At 35.4% G+C, this 17325-nt stretch overlaps 1 protein-coding gene across 1 annotated transcript in view; it reads right to left on the bottom strand.

The window, feature by feature from the left end:
• The window catches only part of LOC107566083 (striatin-4-like), a 28306-nt gene that overhangs the window by 3420 nt on the left and 7561 nt on the right, over window positions 1-17325 (bottom strand). The window contains exons 2-15 of the mRNA XM_016251460.1: window positions 11185-11288; window positions 10399-10475; window positions 9933-10011; window positions 9653-9838; window positions 8367-8541; window positions 8128-8284; window positions 7676-7777; window positions 6125-6243; window positions 5698-5873; window positions 5438-5485; window positions 2981-3102; window positions 2669-2836; window positions 2455-2595; window positions 103-201 (exon numbers count right to left, since the gene is read on the bottom strand). Coding sequence (XP_016106946.1) covers window positions 103-201; window positions 2455-2595; window positions 2669-2836; window positions 2981-3102; window positions 5438-5485; window positions 5698-5873; window positions 6125-6243; window positions 7676-7777; window positions 8128-8284; window positions 8367-8541; window positions 9653-9838; window positions 9933-10011; window positions 10399-10475; window positions 11185-11288 — 1753 coding nt within the window. The remainder of the gene's footprint in view (window positions 1-102; window positions 202-2454; window positions 2596-2668; window positions 2837-2980; window positions 3103-5437; window positions 5486-5697; window positions 5874-6124; window positions 6244-7675; window positions 7778-8127; window positions 8285-8366; window positions 8542-9652; window positions 9839-9932; window positions 10012-10398; window positions 10476-11184; window positions 11289-17325) is intronic.

Here is a 17325-nt window from a genome sequence, read left to right as displayed (position 1 = left end):
AAATGCTTAGCTGGTGTATTTACAGTTCCCACAGCGCACGGCTAGAAAATACACTGTGTTATTATGGGCCTCAAAATTGCTACAGGCTCTCCACACACACACCTGTCTTATTGTCCAGGAAGCGGATGGTGCGGTTCTCATGGGCTGTAATGGAAATCGGTTGGGTCGGATGGCTGACCACGCAGTTAATCAGCTCGCTGCCTACAGGGGGCGGTAAAGAAAAACACAATATTTCATTATTGTACAACAGACTTCAAGTCGACATGAAATAGCATTCATTAACCATTTTACTTTTGTAATGTGATGTGTGGAACTATTATTTTCAAGGTATGTCAAGAACTGTATCATCCACTTTGATATACTTTTAAATAAAGCAATATATACAGTGGTGTGAAAAGGGTTTTGCCCCCTTCCTGTTTTTTTAATTTTTTGCATATTTGTCACACTTAAAGATTCAGCTCGTCAAACAAATTTTAATATTACACAAAGATAATGCAAGTAAATGCAAAATGCAGTTTTTAAATGATGATTTCTTTTATTAAGGGAAAAAAGCTGTCCAAACCTGCCTGGCCCTACGTGAAAAAGTAATTGCCCCCGAAATCTAATAACTGGTTGTGCCACGCTTTGCAGCAACAACTGCAATCAAGTGTTTGCGATAACTGGCAATCTTTCACATCATCTTTCACATCGCTGTGGAGGAATTTTGGCCCACTCTTCTTTGCAGAATTGTTTTAATTCAGCCCCTCAAGCAAGTCCAAGTACATTTTTGTGAGTCAAGTCAAGTCAAGTCACTGCTTTATGTCAATCAACTCAAGTCAAGTTGTAGCTTGAGTCAAGCAAGTCACTGTCAAGTCATACAAATGTTTGATAATTTAACTGAATTTACATATTAAAATAAAGTTAAAACTACAGTAGTTATGGACAATGGGAGTTTTATTTGCAACAAAAATTGCAATATGCATTTTGTCCACATATACCCGAGTTGTTAATACAATAAAAATCTAAAAATAAATACAAATTTAAACTACATAGCCTAAAATGTAAATGTAACTGAAATTAGGCCAACATAAAAGCATGAAAAGTATTTAGGTACAACTGTTTCGATATGCCTCAAACATTGCAGAAAACCATGAAAACGTATTAAACAATTCAAGTATAATGGTTTCTATGGCACCAAATGGAACACATCAAGTTAGATACTTCCTTTTTAACAAAAGAATAACAGCAAGAAAAATTATTAATAATTGAAATCACACAAATCTTGCACCTGTTTATCAGGTGGATTGACTATTTTACATTATTAATCTGTGTGTGTGTGTGTGTGTGTGTGTGTGTGTGTGAGTTTGTTAATATTTGTGAGTGAATGTGTGAGCGCGTATGAGTGAAAGTGTATTGTTTGTTTGCATGCATGTGCATGGTTGTGCTTGCAAGTTTGAGTTTTTGTTTGTGTATGCATGGTTGGGTTCGCAAGTCTGTATGATTTTTTTTTCTTTGTGTGTATGTGTATACAATATATTTATGTGCATCCCCATAAACTATCCATAGGCTTTTTACTCAAAGTCTAACAATGAAGACCAATTATTAGACACTTTACACATGCAAATACTAAGTGTTATTGCAAAAAAAAAAAAAAAAAGCTGACATTTCCTTTCAAACAGTGAATAACCATTTACAATGCATTGCCCTTGCAAAAAAAAATTTATTTGATAGTGCTCTCAAACTGTATTTTAATGCAGCCAAATTCTCAATAAAGCCGTTTTCACTGGTATATTTTTCTGTTTCTGTTTTAAAGACAATGGGATGAATATGAAATAGTGACTAGAAAGCGGCCCATTAAGACTACACAACCAGCTCTCACTTATGTTAATCTGCACAAAAATCCTGATTCATAATCACGACGTCGTCTAATGAAATCAAATACACATAAGATAAAGGGGGTCTTAGTACAACACTTTATACTAAGGTTCCTTTTCTTAAGATTAGTTACCTACAGTAGTTTAATTAACATGAAATAACAATGAGAAATACAGAAAAATACTAATGCATTTATTAATCTTAGTTCATTTCAATATTTTCTCATACATTATTAAAATAAAAAGTCTGTCTGGCAAAATTTCACCGAAATATTTAATGGAACTGAGCTAACATGAAATAACAATAAACGGCTTCATTTTTATTAAATAAAGTTAATTTAAAATATAAATACTGTATAACAAATGTATCGCTCATTGTTACAGTCAGTTAAATTAATGGAACCTTATTATTCCTTATAAGTATAATTTCTAGAATCAATTAATTCATATCATACGAATAAGATCATTCAATTTATTTAAAGCAATTTTCGCACATTTTTAAGATTTTATTAATTTAAATGTCTTTTCCCAAAATGGCAGACTAATAAAGTACAAAAATAATCATTTTGATGACATGCAAGTGCATTACCAAGGCACTTACCATCCTTAGCCTGGTTCTCCAGGACCATAATGCTTTGCTCTGTGTTGAGGTCATAAAGCAGAGTCTCACCCCCATCGAAGGACACAACAACCTGGGACGGGTCAGAGTTTACAAAGGCAACCGAGGTGGGAGTGCCATGTTCTGAAAGACAGACAGGCAATGAGAGGGACAAACAGAAAAGACAAATAATCCGAATGCGAGGTCTTCTCCTCACCTTTCTCCTTGTTGAAAACAGACACACACGGTGAGGAATTATGGGGGTCCCAGATCCGCACAGTCCCATCTGCAGAGCAGGAGGCCAAACGCTTCAGGCTGGAGGAGTAGGTCAAACCCCACACTGCGTCCTCATGGCCCGACAACACGCTGCTCTCCACGCCTGGATCTGAACACATTTACACACAACATTTATGACTAGCTCTGTCTGATGTGTTGCCAAATTCTTTTATAGTCAGCGCCCTCTAGAGAACTGCAATAAATAGTGTTAACCACTGTCTTTCAGTCACATTGCAAATGCAGGTAGACTTGCCATAATTGTCATAAGGATCCACATTAAGGTCTGGAATCTTCCAGCCGCGCACAGTGCCGTCCAGACCCCCGCTGAAGCACGATTCTCCTTCCTCCCCCATAGCCAGAGAAAGAACAGCACCACTGAATCACACACACAAAATATATTAAAAGACCACAACAAAAATACTATATAATACACACTTTGATACATATTGTGGTGCTGACTCATTTCAATATTAATATGGAAATCACTCAAATATCATCCTATGTTTGAGATTTGCTGCTCAAGAAAAAAATCGTACCATCAATTTTGAAAACAGCAGTCTTAAATATTTTTGCATTTTTCAACATGTTTTTATGAATAGAAAGTTAAAAACAGTATTTATTTGAAATAGAGATATAACATTCTAAATATCTTTACTGGCACGTTTGACCAATTTAATGTATTCTTTTATATAAATGTATTAATTAAAAAAAGAAAGAAAGAAAGACAGAAAAAATATATATTACTGACCCCAAATTTTTGAATGGCAGTGTACATTTATAATGAATTATTATTCAATATTAATTAAATGAGAATTAATGAAAAGTTGAGTATTTCAACCCAATGTACTGTTTTTGTTTCAATAGAGTATGTTTTATTATTTTACTCTATTAGTTTCAATTACAGATGGACAGATTTTAACTAATGCAGATATTTAACTAATTTGTCTAAATAAATAAAAAACACTACACTAAAACACCAACACTAAACTCATGTAACATTAAACATTACAATGTACAGTATGAAAAATGGATGTTTTGGAATTTGTCAAAGATTACATTTAAAAGCTCAATTATTAGTCACTTTTTTCAATTATTTTGTCAATTTGTCACTTTTTATCTCACAATTCTGACTTTTTCCTGTGGTGTGAATGTATGTTCACACCAAACGCGAATGTAAATATTTGTGCGAGTAGATTACATACAAAGTCAATGCAAAGACGCGAATAGAGGCGAATTCGCGCGGGGAGATGCGAATGACGCAAAATGCCAAAATTTGCCACGAATGCGTGATATTCGCCTCAATCGCATCTTCCACGCAAATTGAAAAATGTCAACTTATTTAAGAGCTTATTTTCGCATCCGGTTAAATCAGAAAATGGAAGAGAGCTTTATTGAAGCCATCTACGCACCCCGAAAAAATTATGTCAGTCAGGGCTGCGCGATTAATCGAATGTGATTGTCATGCGTATCTTGTCAGTAAAGCCGGTTCTGTGATTAGTAGTAAATCTCCATCACCTGCTTTCAGATGGAGCAGCATTTAATACACAGAGCCGTAGTTCACTGACAAGCTACGCAAAATCACGTTCATCGCAGATGATTTAATCGTGCGATTATGAAATCAAAGAAATCATTCTGCGATTATGAAAGCTGTTTGCGTAGCTGGTCAGTGAACTACGGCTCTGTGTAGTAAATGCTGCTCCATCTGAAAGCATGTGAAAATACCACATTTAATAACCTTTTTACTCCAAACTTACTTCAGTCGAGTGTTTGAAATAAATCCTTTTGTGAGATGATATGTGGCTTCTTACACAGAATAAGGCACGCAACATATTTCATAGCCTTTCTCACTGTTTAGAATACTATGTCGATTAGCATTGCATTATTATATCCTTTATTATAATAAAAAATAATAATAAGACGAACTCAGATAAACCACATATTGTCGTAGTCGTATGTTTATTAGTCACGTTGAATTAATGAAAACAGTTCAATCTTCTGTTTATTCAGCAACCGCTATAGGGATTTCCTGGGTTTGTTCTGCAGGGTGTATTTGGAGTTTCAGCGCGAGAGCGCCCTCTGGTCTTCGGATGGAGATTTACTGCTGATCACAGAACCGTGCTTCACTGAAAGATAAGCATGACAATCACAGTTTCTGCCACATCGCGATTTATCACCTTTGCGATTTAATTTTGATTAATCGTGCAGCCCTAATGTCAGTGTGTATACAGTAGTAAAATGTAACACACAAATTAGTGCAGGATTAATACTCATCCGCCTTTAGATGGTGCTGTGAACTCAGACACGTCCGCGGTTGGCTATTTTCGGCATATTTGGGACTTCCACAACAGGTACAAAGCAGTGATTGTAGTCATCTCCACCATGGTTGATCACGCAATGTTTTTATTCTCGCAAGTGATGCGAAAAACATCCCGCAAGTAATCTAGAGCTAGTGACGCGATGCGCATATTCGCTTCGTGTTTGGTGTGAACACACTATTGGATATTCACCAATGGTACCAGTATAGTGTGCATCTCTAGCTTCAGTTCATTTTTCAGTTCAGCTGCTACTTGGGAAGCCCACTAGGTTTTATAATGGAGCTTTAGCCTCATAATTTAGCCTCGAGCACTTGGCAGAGTACGTTAGCCACGGGTCATACCATTTCATTTTTAGAGCGCCGATCTCAGTCTAATTATAAACCTGTCCCACTCACCTGTGTGCTCTGAATGTATAAATGGGCTCAACGTCCAGCGCTGCATTTCTGTGAAAGCAAAAATGAGAGGCTTCCAATTTTAGACAGCACTAAAATAATCTTTTATGGATTGATATTTCTAAATACACTTCCAGACACCTACACTAACACAATTATAGTGACATTCTTAGCATAAGAGGGCAGTAAAATTTAGATCTTCTCAGCCTTGTTTGTGTGTCTTGCTTTGGAGAAAAGATGCAGGGTTAGGATGTGCTTCTTACTTTTTGGAGTGCATTGCCTTGTTGAGGTTCCACAGCTTGAGCGTTCCGTCCTCAGAGGCGGACAGCAGCACGGCCTGGCTGGGGTGAAAGGTCAACGCTCGGATGGCGTCGAAGTGGCTTCGTAGTGTGAAGCGAGGGTTCCACGTCTTTTTGAACTCTTCTCGACTGTCCTGCAACTGATCATATCAAAGGTTACTATTCCTGGTGAAAAAGAACATTTTAGTATACATTTAACAAAATTATTTTTGACAGAAATAATATCATTTTTAAAGAATATAGTGGGAAGTGAATGTAATGTTTTCAGTCACTTCAATTGCGTTTTGTATATACACCATTCTATATACTGCAGAAATAATTCTGACATACTAGAGGTCTCTCTAATGCTTAAAATTCACATTTGTTTGAAGAAGAAACTTATAACACTAACGTCAATGGTGAGGTCATTATCGTTGGCAACAGTGAGGTCAGCCAGCTCTCCGAGGTTCATATCCCCTCCTCCAACTGCATCCAGAATGAAGACATCAGATGAGAAACCAAGAGCTCCCCCTTGAGTTCAGACAGATACACAACAATTCACAGAATGAACATGGAAAATTCAGCACAGACATTCTACAGCTTTACAAGGATAGACACATAGTTGTTTATAAAGAAAAGCTGTTTAGAAAGAAACATTAAGAATATCGCCGTGATTAAAATGCATTTTTAATTTGCCAATTAATTTCCAAAGGATTGTGCAAGTATCATAATGTTGTCTCTAGATAAACACACGCTTAAATTTTATTCGAAAAAAAAAAAGTGACAGTTATAAAATCTAAATAGTTAACACCATAATTTCTGGTTTAGGTTTTGGTCTATTTCAATAAATATATTCAAAAACCAATTGTACGATATGCATCATGTAGTTCTCACTATGATTTCACATTTTGGGGTTAAGAAAAAATGTAAATATGAAAGTTTTTTAGTATTTAATCTATGACAGTTATTCTAAAATGATCATAAAAACGTCAGATTGTATATAATATAACATACCGTATTGACCCGAATACTAGACTTTGACATGTCAATAATACACCCACAACAATAGGTGGCGCCAAATATGCATAAAACGAGTGTGCCATGAAATACGTAATGTAATGCGTGTTGTAAAGATCGCAAGAAAAACTAAAGAAAAAGAAAAGCTTACAGCTGCATGAGTCGTGACTGTCACGTTAGCCTGATGGGACTAAACTCTCTTTGTGATTTTAAAACATAAGACAGTACCTAGATTTGAAGACTACAGTAAGATTTAACTTCTACTGTTAATAATATTTTGGTAGGCTACTATTAGATGGATAGCCTAAATGTCCTAATTCAGATGGGCTACCTGTTTTTTTTATTTTTTTATGGTATATCAAAAAGTGTATATTTTTTTAATGTGATTGTTGGTACATTTTACCAGTTTTTAACCATACTTTCAAAACAAAAATTAAAATAGGAAAAATATGCAATATGAAAATAACTGAAGACAAAATGTGTTTTACAGAGAAAAAACAAGATTTGGTTTTTAAAAAGCCTTTTTCCAAAAGATATATCTGGAAAAAGGGGGGTCGTCTTATAATCAGGGTCGTCTTATATTCGGGCCAATACGATAACAACATAACATAACATAACATAATGGAAACGTGTCCACATTTTATTTTACTTAATGCATTAAACATTTTTAATCTATTGGTAACAATGATTGTTTGGTTGTTCTGTTTCCTCGAAAGAAAGAAAGAAAGAGAGAGAGAGAAAGAAAGAAAGAAACATGCATCACTCAACGTCCTGCTTTGCATCAGACATGATGGATATTTAAACAAAGAAAGAATATTTAAATAAGTAGGGTTAAATTAGTCTTTTAATCTTTTTCAAAGCAAATAGCTGAAAATATTACGCTTTTTTTATGGTCAAAAGTGATCAGTTTGGGATCAGACCGTGCTTTCAGAGATTCTGATCTTACCCTCTCCGGAGCGCGTCTGGCCCGGGATAGAAGGAGGTGGAGCAGGTTTGGGAGGAAAATCTGACATAATGCCTTGCAACTTGTTCCGGCGGTTCTCTGAACCTGGGCAGAGAAAGCGAGAGAAGTAAACAAACCATCAGACAGAGCAGAACAAAACTAAATCCACCGCTGCCAGTCGCTCATCCTGTGGTGCGATGACGTGTTTGGAAGAGGTGAAGAGAATATCAGGGAAACAAAGAAGCGTGCAGTGACGTGAGGACAGAATGGAGGTCCCTTCAACAGATTTGATCAACAGGAAGTTACAAACAAAAGCAAATTAAAAGAAAACAATGAGTGGTCACAGCATGACAATAAAGGGAAGGGAAACCCTCACATCCAATGTCAAAAATACATGCATGTACTTTTGCACAGTTCAACATATGCACAAATGTTGAACATACGGGCCTCCATACCTAATTCACGGCCGTCTCCAGATATGCGAGCTTCTCCCGCCCCTTCACCTTCCTCTCCCGAGCCCAAGAAATCAAACTCGCCCAGAGCGTCCTCAGAATCATCTTCGTCGTCATCATCCTCAGGGTCAAGATCTGTGGTCATGGGTTCTCCGCCATTCTACATGCGCACAGGCGACACGCTGTTAGCAACAAAACAGGATCTGTGCGTGCAGACCTTATCTGTGTGTAAACACTCTGACCTTGCTCCTGGACTTCTTGTTTTTGCGTCCGTCAATGCAGTCTGTAGTCATGCCCTGGAAGTCCTCCTCTTCATCACTGTCATCTTCATCGTCATCCTCACAGCCACGAAGGAAAGGAATTTTATCCAGGACAGAGCTGCCCATCCGCTCTTTAGAGCTCTCTTTTCCAGCACGGCTGCAGGAGAGAGATTTCTTCATGATTACCACAACTACATAAATAATAGTTTCAAAAATGCCCTTGCAAACACTTATATGATATTAGAAGACCCCTCTCAAGTCTCTTGTGGATTATTGCTTGTCTAAACTGCTAGGAACAGTAATATGATGCAGTACACAATGTTCAATTAGGAGTTTTGAACAGAAATTTATTATGAACAATTACAGTAATAAACAATCACTCTGCCAAGAAACATACTGCATTATCCTAACAAATCGCTGTATGCAGTTTCCAAGCAACACAAGTCAAAGTGCAGTCAAAGGTGTGTTTATAGCAGCCTTCAGCAGTGGGAAATCTGCGGAGTAAAATAAAACTAAATTAAGCATAAAAAATAAATAAAAAACAACAAACTGTAATGTAAAAAAAGAACAAAAACAAACCAGACAAAAATGCCAAAACAAAAACACAACCGAACATTACAATAAATAAAAAATAAACAAGAATCAAACAAAAACAAAACAAGAGAGGAACAAAACAAAAGTTCAAAACAATAATAGATAAAAAAAATAAATAAAAATAACAAACCCTAAACGGAACAAAACAAAAGAGGAACAAAAACACAAAACAATAATAGATCAAAAACAAATAAAAAAAAAATTATATATAAAACTAAATTAATAAAACAAACACTAAATAGAACAAAACTAAATATCTATATAATAATACAACAAAACAAAACAGAACAAAAAGCAAAATAAATTTGACAGCCTCTTTAATAATTTCTCATCCAATAAGAATTTAAAGTTGGAGTTGTTTCAGTCTGTTTTTATATCTTACTTATTACACAAATCAACAAATAAATGAATGCTAGTTTTTTTTTTTTTTTAAGGACCAAAGTGGTAAAACTAGCATGCTTTTGTAGGCAACTGGTTGCCTGGGACAACTGTAAATAATTTTATAATATTTGATCACAAAATGTGTGATTGTGATTTCAGAGGGCAAAATAAAATAAGAATTTATTTTAATATTGATTAAGATTTCTAAAGATGACTTCACCAGCACACAAACATTTACTGGACTGTATTTTGCGGACTTAATACCAAGATGTCAAAATGCGTGTTGCTCTAACCGTTTGATCTGCTCTTCTATCTGGCGCACTAGTAGTGACTCTCCTTCACCGTGAGGTTCTGGTTCTGCGGGCGCTTCGCTGGGAGGAGGCCCGTTCGCCTCTGGGCTGTTGCGACCCAGAAGGGAACGAACACGTTTGGAGCGCATGTCCAAGATGGTGTCGGAATATCCCACCTCCTCCAGGTACCTGCTCATGTACATAAGAAAAAAACACATCCACGGGGTCGGTACAATATTTTGATAAATAAATCTGAGAATAACTTCAAACAAAATACACTGACTTCCGCAGTAACTGACGGCCCTCCTTCCAAGGCATCTGATTGGTTGGTTCCGAATCTGAATCTGCAGGCCCATTGGGTACTGTGAGAAACAAAATGATGTCACTGAGCACAAAGTAGTAGTAGTATATTTTTATTTAATGCCATGCCAGCATCTTAGGCTATTTTCATGGCAAAAAGAATTAAAAAAATACAAGTATAACAAATACAATAAAAACCAGCAAACAAACAAACACAAGTTATTATATTATACAAGTTATATTTTTTACATTAACATGATAAAAATTCTAAAACTTTTTCTGGCAAAATTATACCAAATAATTTTTTATTGAGTTGAGTGAGTTCCACTGAGCACAAAGAAAACATATAACAAACAGCATACACTATTTGTTCTGGGCATGATAGATATGTTTTGGTAAATTTGAATCACATCACATATCATAAGTGCATGTGTTTTTTGTGTTGTTACCTGGTTCAGCTTCTGTCTCTGGTTTCTTCTCTCCGGTGCTCTGGTCAGTCCCACTTTTCAGCTTCTGATGTTTGGCCCTGGGATCAAAATGACAAGATTATAAGTGATTAACAAGCATACAAACGCGTGGAAACATACTCAGATGTCACAATGTGCTTCAGGATGGCATCTTCTCTCAAACAATTAAACAGAAAAACAAAGCAGCATAAAACAAATAAAAAAACAACAATATAAAGCAAAAAATTGAACAGAAAAAAAAAAAAAACATACGAAAAACCCTAAACAAATACACAACAGAACATAAATTACAAAAAAATACAAAACGCAAAGCAAAAATGCAGAACAAAAACAAAAAACACAAACCGCAAAAAGCACAAAACAGACAAAAAACAAACACAAAACAAAAAATAACAGCAGAAAAATAAAAAATAAAAAACACAAGTAACAAAAAGAAAAAAGCAGAAAAATAAAAAAACAGAAGAGCAACAAAACAAAAAGAACAAAGAAAAAATATAAAAAACAAAAAACAGGAAAGTAACAACAAATTCACAAAACAAAAAAAGAACAAAGCAGAAAAATAAAAAACAGGAAAGTAACAACAAATTCACAAAACAAAAGAACAAAGCAGAAAAATTTAATAAAACAGAAAAGTAACAAAATAAAAGCAGAAAAATTCATCCAATTAAAATTTTAAGTCAGAACTGTTTCAATCCATTCTTTTTTGTAATGTTCTATTTCATTTTTACTGAACTGTGGTTTCATTGAAGAAGCTCATCCTCAGCTCACCTCTCCTGTTTCAGAGCGTACTCCAGCATCTTGATTCGCCGCACCAGATCCTGCTTCATGTTCTCCTGACCTTTCCTCTCACCCTGCAGAAACGCCACCTGAACCTGAGACAGACAGAGGGAAAGAGAGAGATGGAAATATGGTACGGATTCAAACGAGATACTCGGAGAGAAAATGAAAGGTTATATGCTGAAGCTCCGTGACCATACCACCACCAATGACATTCTGAGGGCAACGGTTAACTAAAGGCCTGCAATTCCACAAGCTTAATTTGAGACTGCTGCTGACCGAGTGCCGACCAGAGTCATGAAAGGCAAATATGTTGATGGAAAAGAGGCTATAAAGTGGGAGAAACCACAAACCATTCATTTCCCAGTTTGGTCATGGTTTAAAAGAGAGAGAAAACCGAGATAAAATAATTCAAAAGGAGTCTAAATCGCCCCCTAGAGTCCACCATACATATCAATCAAAAATGTCAATTTACAAATATTATTAATTATGCCAAATAATTAATTCAGCTCTATTCAAGCCAGGGATTTACCCTTTTAGGGATTTTTATTTTTTTTAATGGAGCATGCTTCTATGGCTTTGACTAATACAATTATTGATTATTAATCATGTTTGCAGACATCACTACAACAAAATGTGCTGTTTTATGGCTATTTTACATGTTGTTTTTATGGAGTGAATCTATGCTTTCAGGTAAATCAAAAATAGTGATTAGTGCTGCTCAACACAAAAGTTTGCACAGTCATATTCTTGTTTTCATTTCTCCCTGGCACAGAAATCAGGCACACACCCCCACACCATCGGTGTATCTCACACAACAGAACTGTATAGGCGTTGCACTCTACATAACACATGCAAAATAATAATAATTATTATTATTATCATCATCATCAATAACTATAAATAAAATAATAGCAATTTTTTTATATTGTTAAAATCATACTGTTAATTTAAATCTATAAATGTTAATGTTTATTTTAAAATACTATATATTATTAAATTAATAATATTATATTACTAAAATCACCATATTATGAATACCACCTATACTATAATACATAAACTACCATCATTACAATTGTTATTTTCAACAACAAAAATAAATTAATAAATATATCTAAAAAATAGTTCTAATTATTGTTGTTGCTACTGAAAAACAATTATAAATAGATAATTCCACCACTATCCTTAATAATAACAAACACAAACTATCAATATTTTCAAAAACAAAATTAATCTATAAATAATATAAATTATCATTAATAAAATACAATGGCCCTTATTACTATTGCTGTTGTTATTATTATTATTATTATTATTATTATTATTAAGTTAATGTAAAATATTAACAAATTTTATAACAAATAGAATTTTAAAACAACTATAATCTGTTTATTTAAATCATCTGAATCTGTTGATTTAAAAATATAAACGATTATATAATGAATATCTCCAGTACTATTAAAACAAGAAATAAACTATCATAATTATTATTTACATTATAAATAATATTAATAGTAAATATAACAATTTACAAAAGTAATCATTTCTACATAATATTAATTTATATTGTGCGATATTTTTAATTATGACTGCTATGTTTTCGTTAAAAAAAATTGAGATTGACTCCTAAAATAAGATTTTAAAATCATCCTTAAATCGTGGAGACAAGGATTTTTTTTTTTTTTTTAACCCAAATCAGGGACGATTCCAGCCACTAGTCCAGCCTCTATAGTTCTCTATTTGATCTTTTTTTTGTTTGTTTTTTATCTTAATGTAGGCCATGTCTAGCCATAGATAACACTCGTTCAAAATCACTCCCTGTCTCCAGGGCTGACTTGGAGGAAAAGTAAAGCATGACAAGTTGGCACAGGTCCTCATGGAGACCGGCTCGACTGCGGTTGCCATGGTGTGGGCAGGAAACCTGTTATGGCAGGTCTTTGGAGCACTTTGACATTTTCACAAAGGCAAGTAATTGCCCATGTTTTCGGCCTTTTGAAACTGGGATACTTGTCACACAAATACTGAGAATCTGGCATCATTGTCAATCTAAAAAATAGACTGAGGAAATACACTTGCAATCTACCTATCAAAATATAGTTTTGGCACTAACAAAAAAGGAAAAAGCATAAATACGATGGCTTAGAATAGTTATGCAGCAGAAGTGTAATACTTCTATTCGAACAGAGACGCTTAGCTACACAAGCTCAGTATTGTGTTGCTGTTCTGCAAAAAAAAAAAAATATATATATTTCTGGTCATTGGAGGTTTAGGAAGTGGCCGGTAGAACCACACTGACACATTTATATGGCGGACCATTCCTCTCGTGACTTCCTGTGTGGGTGGGAACAGGTCAAGGTCACATGCAAAGTCGCTCTCCACATTAGCACCCCTTTGAGACTCACTCCAACAACTAGAGCAGCAGACGTTTTCTGGGACGAGTCTTTTTAAGAGTACATGAACCCACTGAACTCTTTCTTATGAAAATGACTAAGTGTTTTTATACCACTTCTGCTCAGTTAGATAGGAGAACCTTTGACTCTCAGCCTTCGGTGAAGCTTAAATGCAAAAACGGTTGTATTGACAATACAATGTTATATTGACATTAAGGGAGTTGACAGAGGTGAAGCTACCTGTTGTTTGACGGATGCGTCTCGTGTAAAGATTCACATCACAAATGATATTTTGCTGACTGTATGTGGTAAAGATCAGTATTAGAGTACAGTATTAAACTACATGCAAAATTTGCAACAATGACGAACATATTGCTTGATAAGTTGCCTTCAACCTTGCCAAGACAGAACTGCTTGTGGTTCCAGCAAACCCATCGTTTCATCACAATTTCACCAGACAAAAATGAATATGGAAAGAGATTTAAAAAAAAAAATAACACTCTTGATTTTTTATGATCACTGAAAGAAGTTTGAGATCTTTTAAAAGATTATAAACTTTCAGGGGATGTAATTTTTCAGCTACTATTTAAATAAAAAAACTTGAAGAAACAGACTTGACACCATCACCACTAACTATCCATTTCATGATTAGCCTCGTTGAATTAGTAGTTGAAGGTGATGGTCTGTCATCCAGCAAGAAATGTCTGTTAGACAAGCTGAGATGCGAGCAGCTATCGTCGGATCATCAGGATGGAATCAGAGTATTGAAAAGAAAAATGAGAATTTTTTCTTAGGGAAATATTCTAATATTTTGAGATACTGGAATTTTGACTTTCATGAGCTGTAAGCTCTAATCATCAAAATGAAAACAAAACAAAACAACTTTGAAATGTTTTACTTTAAATTAGGGATGCACCGATACCACTTTTTCCAGTACTCGCCCGATACCGATACTTTTATTTTTGGTACTTGCCGATACCGAGTACCGATACCGATATTTTTATTGCATTTGTAAATTTTTTAAATACTGGGTACAGAAACCAAAAGGGTATGTATAATGTTAGTTGGTTAACTTAATTTATCAAATAGATACTCAAACCAAAATTGATTCAGTCACCTTCAACATTTCTCACATTATCACAGTTTATTCGCTATAGTTTAGAAAATGGTAATAAAATATGACAACTCAAGAGTTACACCGTGTCAGAACAAATTCATATTGATGTTAGATCATTTTGATAGAAAGGTATGTAATGGATTACAATCAACCAAAAATTATTCAGACAGCTGTTAGTATGACAGTATTTACACAACTATGAATACTTTGTCGAGCAACTTTTAGCCTCAATGACAGCCTGTAGTCTCCTGGGCATGCTGTCATGCAAACCTGAACTTAATTTTTTTTACCCAGACTCGGTCTGAATAATTTTTGGACCAAAATGTGTATAAACTTTACTGGTAGTCCACTGTATGAAGAATTTTGGGGTATGATTTGTCACAGTTTACTTTATTTCGCTATCCTCACTTACATAAATGAACTATAGTGTCCTGCACCCACTAGTAAAAAAAATTTAAAATTATATTTGGTCTCTGAATAATTTTTGATTTCACTGTATATCCTTCGGTTATTTTCACACTTAATTATGCCCATTAAAATGTATTTTACAAGTTTTTGTTACTTTCACTGTTAATTGTTTTGCTCTATGGTACATCATCTGTAATTTAATAGCATTAGAGCTGCTCCATTGCAGCGGCTTAGTACTGTAATCACACGCTTTGCTGTAATAATGCAGGGAACCACTCGTTATAAATCTCCTAACTGTGATATTTTCAGAAATAGAAGTCGCGTTTTTTCATCTGAAACGTGCTGCGATAATGCAGAAACATGCAAAACACGCGCAGCGCCTGCATGTATTTGTACTGATGCAGAATAGTACAGCCTAGCGCATTTCACACAAGCTGTTAGATTCACTTTCGCCAGAAAGTCGTGTATGCCTAAGGTTGAAAATAAATGTTGTTTTTAGTGAATGTCCCTATAAATGGTCTTTTTTACGATTTAGTTTTAATCCAAATGATGTGTGTGCTAAGTGAGTGAACATCAAAGATCACACAACAGAAGTGTGCTCTCTCTCTCTCTCTCTCTCGTTAAGTAACTTGTGCATTGTTTTACTTACTTGTTTTTGACATAACTGACCGAACAACAAACTTTCCAGTGATGTCTGTGATAAAGGTATATTCACTCGACAAGCTCACGCATCTGTGCCGCCGCGCGCTCAATCCACTCAGCGCGCTTTGCTTATCAGCTCACGCACATCAGCTATACAGGCGTTAATACTGAATGTTTAACATTATATTCATTGCATACATATACTTCGTAGTAGACATCCTTAACTCCATTCTGCTGTCTGTTGTTGGTGTTTCTTTGTTTGAATATGGCGCTTATCACATGCTGTGTGGTATCGGCGTATTTTAACGAGTACGAGTACAGGAGACCAGTATCGGGCCCGATACCGATACTGTTTGAATATGACGCTTATCACATGCTGTGTGGTATCAGCGTTTGGTATCGGGGGATTTTAACGAGTAAAGGAGACCAGTATTGGTGCATCCCTACTTTAAATGTAATGAATCTAGAATATATGAAAGCTTCACTTTTTTAAATAAGTTACAAAAAAAAAAAAAGAACTTTCACGATATTCAAATTTTTAGAGATGCACCTGTATGTATGTATGTATGTATATATATATATATATATATATAAAATGATTATGAGCAATATTGTACTAATGTTATTATATTGTAAAATAAATTGGGTATTTATTAAAAATAATAGACAATTTTAAATGAATAGTACACTCAAAAATAGGGCTGAACGATTAATTGCGAAAATATCGCGATATGAGACAACGCGATTTTTCAATCGCAGAGGCTGCGATTACACTCGGTCACGTGACACGCGAGAGTGAAGAGGTGTGTTCCACTTGAAGATCGATCAGTGTATGACATCAAAGTACGGCGAGAGAAAGCATAAGGAGACATCCGTGCTCTCTTATAGCTCTCACAGTACTTTGATGACACACACCCATCGGTCTAAGCAGTGCTGCTTCAAGTCGAGCGTGGGCCATCAGCAGAAAAAGAAAATAAATAAAACAGTAAACAGCCAAAGGACATAACTTAGAATGGGAGATGGATCGGTTTTTGAAAGGGAAGAGAAAAGCCATAGATGAAGTCGCACAGACCCAGGCAGGTGCTGGTCATTCAAAAGCTAAATGCAGAAAATATGAGGCGGCATATCTTGCTCTCGGCTTCACTCACCGTGTCTATACCGGACGCTACAGTTGTCGCGTCACGCCACAACAGCGCTACACTGGACGTGACAAAGCAACCGTTGCAAATCATTTTAACTTTTTTACTGTGTCAGTACGTCATAAATAGAACAAGGCATCAGTTTAATGTCGTGCCGCATCCAGTGTACACAGCCTCACTGATTATAATGGTTCTACTGTATTTTGCCGCTCGCGTCCGGTGTAGACACGTGTTTAATGTCGTTGGTGAGGAGGAAAGCCTGTGTGTGTGAGAAGTGTGTCCTATGCCTTAGCCGACAGCATGAAACCCACAAAAAAATACATAAATAACAGAGAATAATACTAACAACAGTTATTCTCGCTATGCTATTTTTCAATGTTTCAAGTGATGCAGGTGTTTTTTTCCCTGTAGGTTTTTTTTTTAATTAAAAAAG

Source organism: Sinocyclocheilus grahami, unplaced genomic scaffold, assembly GCF_001515645.1.
Source record: "Sinocyclocheilus grahami isolate Dianchi unplaced genomic scaffold, SAMN03320097.WGS_v1.1 scaffold1045.1, whole genome shotgun sequence".
Classification (NCBI taxonomy): domain Eukaryota; kingdom Metazoa; phylum Chordata; class Actinopteri; order Cypriniformes; family Cyprinidae; genus Sinocyclocheilus; species Sinocyclocheilus grahami.
Note: the sequence above shows the minus strand (reverse complement) of the source record. Positions and strands in the feature narration are given on the sequence as shown.